The sequence below is a fragment of the Atta colombica genome, unplaced genomic scaffold (assembly GCF_001594045.1).
Source record: "Atta colombica isolate Treedump-2 unplaced genomic scaffold, Acol1.0 scaffold142, whole genome shotgun sequence".
In the NCBI taxonomy this organism is placed as follows: domain Eukaryota; kingdom Metazoa; phylum Arthropoda; class Insecta; order Hymenoptera; family Formicidae; genus Atta; species Atta colombica.
The window spans coordinates 1,057,613-1,067,120 of record NW_017259231.1 but is presented as its reverse complement, the minus strand read 5'-3'; the positions used below and the strand labels follow the sequence as shown (position 1 = coordinate 1,067,120).

At 32.7% G+C, this 9,508-nt stretch overlaps 2 protein-coding genes across 4 annotated transcripts in view; one reads left to right on the top strand and one right to left on the bottom strand.

The window, feature by feature from the left end:
* Positions 1–2,230, bottom strand: part of LOC108685014 (protein kinase C and casein kinase substrate in neurons protein 1) — a 61,505-nt gene extending 59,275 nt beyond the window's left edge. Inside the window, exon 1 of the mRNA XM_018189613.1 lies at positions 1,944–2,230. The gene's annotated coding sequence lies outside the window, so the exon portion shown is untranslated. The remainder of the gene's footprint in view (positions 1–1,943) is intronic.
* LOC108685016 (RING finger protein 121) overlaps positions 1–8,915 on the top strand; it is a 15,602-nt gene extending 6,687 nt beyond the window's left edge. Inside the window, exons 1-9 of one of the 3 annotated variants that reach the window (XM_018189616.1) lie at positions 3,180–3,211; positions 3,504–3,691; positions 3,975–4,009; positions 4,148–4,289; positions 4,366–4,520; positions 4,591–4,819; positions 4,902–5,137; positions 5,232–5,348; positions 7,518–8,915. In XM_018189616.1, coding sequence (XP_018045105.1) covers positions 3,656–3,691; positions 3,975–4,009; positions 4,148–4,289; positions 4,366–4,520; positions 4,591–4,819; positions 4,902–5,137; positions 5,232–5,348; positions 7,518–7,560 — 993 coding nt within the window. In that variant the 5' untranslated portion in view covers positions 3,180–3,211; positions 3,504–3,655 and the 3' untranslated portion in view covers positions 7,561–8,915. Of the gene's footprint in view, positions 1–3,179; positions 3,212–3,503; positions 3,692–3,974; positions 4,010–4,147; positions 4,290–4,365; positions 4,521–4,590; positions 4,820–4,901; positions 5,138–5,231; positions 5,353–7,517 lie in introns of those variants that run through there. The other 2 variants (XM_018189618.1, XM_018189619.1) reach the window with 2 other exon arrangements.
* The last annotated feature ends 593 nt before the right edge of the window (positions 8,916–9,508 follow it).

Sequence of the window (9,508 nt, the reverse complement as noted above, 5' to 3'; positions counted from 1 at the left end):
ATAAAAATATATTTAATCATATATACATATATATAATATGTACTTTTCATTGTATATATAGTTAAGCATTACAAAATTTTGGAGAATCATTTTCATCACACTAAATTAAAGGCGACTTCCCAGACGACATGGCCAAGTCAATATTATAGTAAATATTACACACACGCGACATGCATAATTAGCCATATGAATGTAGGCTAATATTCAGCGAATGTACGTACATTATGGTCACGTCGTCTGAAGAGCAGCCTTAAGAAAACTTCATAAAACATATGTTTGAAAGTTTACTTTCAAAAATATAGTGTCAAAATTGAAGGAAAAATTTCGTTTTTTTTTCTAAAAATTTCGAATTATTTTAGTAAAATTGTGTACGTTTAATGTTCTATCAAATATTTAACTACAGTTTTTTTTGAAATTTTTGGGAAAGACAAAACTTTTCCTTTAATTTTGAAATTCTCGTTTCTATCAATGCAGTTTAATTTTAATCTCGGTTCAACTTATTCTTCATCTTTTTTCTTATTCTTAAACTTAACTAGAAAAAGGTAAGTTAACTGAACCGAGATTAAAGTTAAACTGCATTAATAGAAATAGCATAGTTTGTTCATTTTGAACGATATATATGATTACACAAAATTTTCGTTTTGAATTATGTAATTTTTTAGAGTATATATATATTGAATATTAAAGGAGCAATAATAACTTAATTTCTGTGAATTAAATAACATTTTATTACTTTTAATCCTCATGTAAGTCAAAAAATAAATCAATCCATTTTTATAATGATTAGTTTCACAGTAAATACTTTTTAAATACACAAATACTTTCTAAAAACGTCAAAGCATACGTAAGAATTATTTGTAATTTTGTATATTCGTCAAAGTAAATGATGAAAATTAATTCGAAACATGAATGACTCCATCCTATGTAGTACAGGACCAGAAAATCATGAACTAAAGGTTAACAGTGCATTTTATAACCATTCTGTCTATATTTATGTATATTGCAATGTGGATACGAGTAAGGATCGCAGATAAACGCGCAGATAAATCTTTTCGATTCAATATTGGATGCAGAGATCGAACGACAGCCGGTCGCGAAAGTATTGACCTTCTCCGCGGCGTTTTCCGCATTCCGTGTCGCGTCCTCAGGGTCAGTAATCGCGGCGCCGCCGACAAAATTTCCACCATCGCGGTTCACCGCTGAATCATGGACCGCTAAACTGCGTCTTTAAAGGGGAAGAAAAAAAAAACGAGCGAAAGAGATTTCTTCTCTTCGCGACGATCTGGCACACCGCTGTCGACCGCGATCTCGCGACGAAATCTAAGCCGCGTACACGGCTTATCTTGTAGAAAACAGATAAACTCGATGCATCGCGAGTTGAAGTAGAAAGGCTGACCGGTAACTGACCTCTAATCACTACTTAAGACAGTCGCGTGAAGTCCTTGAAAGCTTCGTGAAAAGGAGCGACTATGGATGCTAAACAACAGAATATAATTACGATAGCGGCTAATTGTCGTTTGTAGAACACGATGTCGTGAGAATGTCCGACTATTCTGCAACCATGCTCCGAAATGCGAAACAGCCGTTCTTGTGGCAAAACCGACATTGCGCCCGTTCCGGTAGACGTCACGCCAGAAGGAGGAAAGAAAATCAAAAAAGGTTCAGAAATATTCTTCAAAATCTGATCAGCATGTATACTTAATTTCCTGAATTCACGTGCGATTCACGAGCGTGAATTCTTCTGAAAATCTCGACTTGTTTTTGCGACTCGATGTGAGAATAAACGGTCGTTCCCCCTACCCCTCTTTTAAATAAACACAAACAATTTTTTGCCTGCCAAAAGCATGAGAGATCAGTCGGCGAGGAATTTCGCAAATCCGCGCAACTCGCGCCGCCGCGGCTCGTCGCTCGCGAGAAGGAAGACAACATTCTGAGTTACTCACCGAAAGCAAATCCTCCGGCACGACGGCGACCGTTCGGGGGGAGAAGGGAGACCGATCGGCAGTATATCCTTCCGTAGAATTCCGGCGAGAACTAACCCCGCGGCGGAGGTAACCGCGTTATCCACGTGTACGAAACGTATTCAGACACACCCGACACTGTTGGCACACGCGAGAAACACGCGAACACCGCGCGACCCGCTGACACGTACGACGGCGCGCGATTTCACGGCAATGGAATTTTGTCACGTCGCGCGTTTTCTCAACGTACGGTACCGCAGACGCTCATGTTGCTGCACCACGGACAGTGAATTACCATTCCAGCTCTTCCCTCTCCAAAGAAGTTTCTGGGCGTGGCTTAGCGCCGTAGAGATCCGAATGACGACGACTGCGCTCGAGGCGCGCTCGCTCGCCGGAAACGCCAACTAATCTCGCAAAACCGCGCGCGGGCCATTTGAATTCATTGTTTGATTATTGAAATTTGCTAACGCTTCTTTCCTTCAAAATAATACCATTCATAAAATATATTTTATTTTATTATATATATGCATATAACAAATATTTCACTGTATATATAGGGTGTTCGGTAAAGATTGTAATAACACTTAATTAAGAGTAGATTCCTGAGATTATTTTAAGATGAAAATTCTAATATCAAAGTGTAAAGAGTAATAGTTTTTGAATTATAAGCACTCAAATATCGCACTTAGATGAAGTTGGATTTTTTGTTGTATTACATCTAAATGCGAACTTTTAGACGACATGATTCGATAATTTTAAGTACTTATAAATTAGAAACTATTATATTCATTATTTTGGTTTATTAGAATTTTTGTCACAAAATCATCTCAGAAATCTACCCTTAACTATTGTTGATTTTCATCGAACATCTGTATATTGTACTGTATTATGTTGTGTTATATTGTATTGGCATGAATAAAAATCGCAGACCAATGCGATAACAAAATTTCAATAAAAATTAAAAATCTAAAAATAAAAATAAAAATAATAAAATCAAACTTTGTAGTTACCTTTATCGACTCATAGTAATTTATCAATTGCAAAGTCATAATTATCGATAATAGATAATATAATATTTTATATATTTTTTTGTATTTTATGAACCGCGAAACTTTGAATGATCAAAAATTAACAAAGCATTGGTATAAAAAATCAGCAAAGAAGCATTTGTAAATTTCTAAGAGTTTCTAATAGTAAAAAATTTGAACTATGAAATTATAAATACAAGTAAAATATCGGAATACAATCAAGTAAGAAGTGATATTACTATTAAAATTTCAAAACTGCAATTTTGAAAATTTGTAAGATTTTAGATAAAAATTTAAATTTTTAGAAAATAAGAAAAATATACCTAATAATCAGACAAATACTAACTATCTTAGCAATTATAATTTTAAATTTTTTAAAAATTTTATAATATATATGTATATAGAGTTGCAAAAATTCGAATTCTCAAAAATTGACAGAAAGTCAAAAGAATATCGGACATATATTATCAGGAAAAATAATATAATTGGCAGAAATTTTTTCATGATAATGCAGATAACTTAAATGCCGGTCATTCAGTGAATGTTCAGTACTGCTAACGATATTCTAAGATAACTATTAAGATGTTTCTGCAACGCGGCAGCCGCTTCAGTTTGTTAACACATATTTCTCTGTGATACAACATTTAATGTGATACAACATTCACGATGCACACCACGAATTTACATCAAATGCCAAACAAAGTACGTGCTATAATTTTATGTATTTAGTCACTTGATTATATGAATGTGGTACGCGTTATCAAAACATAACCTTTCGAATAATAATCATAGCGTAATTATTCGCTGACTTGCAAAAGTTTAATATATATATTTTTCCTTATCTTTATTTTTGACATACATAATATTTTTTCGATGTGTTTGTTCAAAGACTGCATAATCTTTTCATTAAGAAATTTTTCATATTATTTTATATTGGACATGTTTCTCTTTAGTATTTTGTAGCTGTTACACTTTTTATTTTTAGAGCGAAGCAGAATTGACTCCAGAGGAAAAATGGAGGCAAGTTATAAAATTATATAGTTATTTTATAACAAAAACCTTTTGTCGGTTTTTACAGTTTCACTTGTAACGTCTACGATTAGAAAAAAAAATGTGGAAACATATATCAATGTAATTTATATTAAACTAATTTTCTAGAGTGGAGCACATAAAGATGCACGAACAACATCGAGGTCACGAATCTATGCACGCAGAAATGCTGCTTATATTGTTAGTGACATTAACAGTAGCACAGATTGTACTAATTGAGTGGAAGAAGAGGCACTTTAAGTCATACCAGGTGGAATAAAATATTGTTTTCTTTATCACATTTCAAATATCTGAAATTATATATTAATATAATATTTTTTTTGCAGCTTGTAACACTTGTAGCCATGTGGATTATTCCATTTGGAATTAGTTTGAAGAATCACTGGTGGAGATTTATATTTTTATGGCTTTTATCCTCGTGTATAACAGGTTTAGTAGTAAGAAAAGCCATTCAGAGACCAATCGAAGGTACCACACCTAGGTAATGCCAAGTAATTATTAATGATGTATCAGCAATAATCATAAAATAATAAAACTTTATTCCTTTGCAGATTAGTGTACAAATGGTTTTATTTTATTTATAAGCTCAGCTATGTATTGGGTATAATTGGATATATTTTAATTTTGCTTACATTCTTTGGTCTAAATATCATATTAAATGTTAAGCCTCATGTTTGGATGGATTGGGGCATGTTGTTCATATTTTACGGTCTTTACTTTGGAGTATTAGGAAGAGATATTGCTGAAATATGTGCTGACACAATGGCATCACATATCGGAGTACATATTAGACATATGCATTGTATAAGACGTTAAATATATGTTATATATGTAATTTTATAATGTTTAATGTGATTTTCAGTATTATACTCCCGATAGCATGCCAACCAGGATTCTGGAGGTAAATGTTTGTGCAGTATGTGGAAACAAACTTCTAGTTTCTGAGCATGAGGAAGGTGTGATTGAAAATACATACAAGCTTACTTGCGGCCATGTTTTTCACGAGTTTTGCATTAGAGGCTGGTGCATTGTGGGGAAAAAGCAAACTTGTCCTTATTGCAAAGAGAAAGTCGACTTAACGAAAATGTTCCGCAATCCGTATCCTTTTATAATGTAACACGAAAAAAATTACTATTAACAGCCGTTTTATGGCTCAAAAAATATTTATTAAATGCCTTAACGAACAATGCAGTTGGCAACGGCCGCACGTTTTATACGGTCAATTGCTGGATTGGTTAAGGTGGCTTGTTGCATGGCAACCGTTAATTTTGTTTCTAGTTCAAGGTATCAATTGGGCTCTGGGCCTTGAGTAAGTAACAATGTTGGTAAAAATCAACTGTTCTCACATGCATCATTGTTATTGCAACGCTAAAGAGAATGATAACTTATTGTTAGGCATCTCAATACTGTGTTTGTATTTTTGTACATGCTGTTATTATTTTTGTTACTCATAAAAAAAAATTTTATTAGATAGGAAATATAATGCAGTAAAAATCCTACTCTTGTCTAAATTAATGATAATACTACATGTTGACTCTAGAAAAGAGATATCCATAAAAATAGCGTTCGAAAAATCTTATTGACTCAATGAACATATAAACATTTCTTTAAATTAAAGAAACAAAATAGAAAAATTCGTTATATGAAATCTTTCATAATAACAAATATTAAAGCTTATTGAGAATGTGTAAACTAGATATAATGTAAATATATATCTAAAAAAAAGCGTGTCACATATTAATGAGTAATTTAATTAAGAATTAGTGAAAAATGTGATATTTTTGTTTTTTCCTTCTGAAAAGATTTTTTGAACGCATGTTAAAAACATTGTTTTTGAAAATAATTGTTGCATGAATAATATTTCATGAAAGACATGAGGAGGATTAAATCATTGTCCTATTATCTTCTACATTGCTCTATTTAAACTAAATCCGTCTCAACAGTTTTAGCAGTCAAATATCAAGTTATAGTGTTAAATTTCTATTCATTTGTCTTTTATACTTGCAAATGTGTTCTAATAACTTCCTACTATTAACAAATACATTCCATCATTCCTAACTTAAGCCAGTTATGGGTGCTGCTTCCAATATTTGCTTTGTCAGAAAATATGCATTTACAAGAAAATCAAGAATGCATGTATATATTCCGTAAATTGTATGATTACTTACAAAATGTTCATATTATAATGTATAATTTATGTAAAAAATATGTTAAGTTTACATCAAATAATTGACATGTACATATCTTTTTTCAAATTGTGTTAATGATATTTCTCTGATTAATAATTTTGCAATTGTGAGATGTAAATCGGAAAAGTATTTCATTTATGAAATTACAAATTATAATTAGAGAAAATTATCCATCTAATAAATATGTTTCTTTTTATTAGTGAATAAATCGATATTTTTAACTCTGTCAGATTCTATTGCAAATTTGATTGCATAAGTATTCTTAAAAAAATTACTTTTTTTCATTTAATTTTTATTTCCTATAGTAAATCTTTTACGAGTAATAACATTTTTCTAGTAAATATCACAAGTTTCTAGTAAATATCACAGTTTCGCAACATTCAAAAAATGGAGATTAAAGTATTATATTATACATGCATATGTATTATCATTGTTGTATTATAGTTGCACTTAACTCTGTTGCTAGTCGCTCTAAATATTGAGAGATGTTTCTAAAATGTAATATTAATTATTATTTATAATATTTCCTTTTTAAGATCGTTCTAAAGAAGAAGAGTATCCGATATATGTTACATTCTTAATACTTAGTAATTATTACTTTTATTCTGTTCCTTTTAATTCGACAAGTGTGAAGTTTGTTAGTGTATTATGCTGTTTGATTATAATAGTCTAACGAGAATGTAACATGTATCTCTTGTTGTATACAGAAAATAGTATGTAATCGACTATTTGTAAAGAATGCAGCTACTGTCAAGAACACGTCTTTTGCAATAAAATTATGTACAAAACGACATACTTAGCTGTGGTATTCAATTCCTCCGTATTGCGTTCTTGTTAGTCCGGTAGTTAGTCCGGAAGAAAAAATTCATTCGTTGAATTTCTAAAAAACTAAACCTTAAAGTAATAATTTAAATTACATTAATGTGAAATGTATAACTGTATTTATTTTTCATCAATTTCTAACTATTGTTAACTCTCTCACGGCTAAAAAATTTATTACAAGAATCATTTTAATAATTATTGGTAAATTCAAGACCTAATTTGAGAATAATATTTGTAAGTAAGAGAATAAGATATTTTGTAAATTAAAATATATATTAATATTTTTCATAATAATATTAGCGAAAGTAATATAAACGATGAAAAGGAGCGTTATTTAGTTATGAGGGAGTTAAGGTGTATCTTTGTTTCTTGTAAGCAATTTTCCCTGAGCACAATCAATATTGCTTATAATTTATAGAACTTTGAATGAATTTGCGATTATCTTTTTCTTTTCATAATTTTTACAGAGTAACAAATACGAAGGAGGATCAGCATGAAAAAACATCGTAACGGATGTAACGGATTAACTACTACCGCACGCTATATAATAACGCTTAGATAATTTTTCTGCTAACACCGACAGATAAGTTCCTATTTACACTCGAAGTCTTACTAATTGTAAGAGATTTGAGAAAGGATATGATCTCGTTGGACGCGTATAGGGTTCAAGATAATGTATACATGTGTGCGTGTATGTGTGTGGGCACAGTAAGAGAGAGAGAAAGACAATGATAACAACTTATCAGTGATGTTACTAAAAGACTTTAATTAACTTTCTCGTTATTATCGATAGAAAAACAACTTTCATCACATCACGTATCCATAGGTACTTGTCAGACCATGTCGGACCCGTCGCGAGAGTATTATATATAATTCATATTTATATTTATATACATATATATTTGCCTATAAACCTAAAGTCTTTCGCGGACACTTGTGGAATGAAATTCCGAGGCGAGGTGTGAAGGGTGGCGTAGGAAAGTGAGGATGAGATAACAGAGGCCAAGGGTGAAAACACATTTAACGATTATCTTTCAACGAATTCGATGAACAGAGGTGTTGACGTTAACACTCGAAACTTGATCTTTGGCTTGTTGGATAGTTCAGACGCCACGAAACGACGGGATCGTTAGGATGGGTCCAGGGGCAGACATTCACAAACACGGGGAAATTTTATAGATATATTTATTGAGTACTTAGCGTGTAAGAGTATAGAATATATGTTACCTTATTGTTAAATATCATTACATGGTAAATATATTTCTATATATGTATATATATATATATGTGTGTGTGTGATCACATATATTTATACATATATATCTCGTGATGTAGTCTTTAAAATAAACTTGCGCGCAGGCACATGCGCGTGTTTACATGTGTGTTCAAGATATTTACATAATCGCAATTAATATGTACAAGTTCACGAAAAACAGAAAGTAAAGTACAGACGAACGGGCGAGCATTGTGTATCGGTCGTGTCGGTGATCGTCGGTTCGCCGTTTGAGTCCCACGCGAGGATACCGACTGTCGGGACCCGAGCCGCGTTCACCGTCACGCCAATGCCAAGAATAGATGCCAGTAAAATTTTTACTTCCTCCATTTCCTCTTTCTCCGTGTATAAATTGACCGCCGTCTTTATATGAAAGTATAAAGGTCGCTACGGTGAGATGGTTTTTCCTTTTTTTCCTTTTGCGGGCACGGGTGTACGAAACTACCATTGCTACGGATATAATTGTAGGTACCCTAATTAACAACATCAATGTCGCATACGATTGTGGCTCTTCTTTTTTTTTTACGTAGCAGCTCTCTTTTTTTCATCTCGTCGCTCGCGAAAATGATAACAGAGGCTTCTTACGACGCTTCGGACATAGCGAGGGGCTTACAAGATTTATTAAAAGTCTAGGATAAAAATTCTCATGACACCTGTAGTTTCTTACATTCGGATGGCTCTCTGTTTTGGACCTTTCGAGGATTTCTTGGATACGGTGATGTCATTTGCGCGAAAAACGATTGCAGTCCTTTACAAAAATCCAATTAATACTAAAATGTGATTAATTATTTATCTTGAGTATTAAAAGCAGTGTTATTTGGTACTTGATAAGTAATTAATCACTAGTATTACATTTCTGAAGTAAATAATCTCTAGTATTAAATTTCTGTAAGGAATGTGTACGACACACGTCTAAAGTGAGAATCGCCTCGCAATTGATCTTTAAACGCATTCACCGTGTCCGAAGTATCGCGAAGATTCCGTGTTGTATCAGTCGCAGGGCCACAAGAAGCGCTTCGTCGTCAACGGAACGATATATCATTCTTTTTCGTATTATATGTACAAAACGAAATATCACGCGACCGCCGCAATTTCTCGGAGGCATGTAGAAAGAAGCGCGACGAGCGCGTCCGACGAGCGGTGTCTCGCGACTCGCCTGTGTATACATTATATATAATATATATA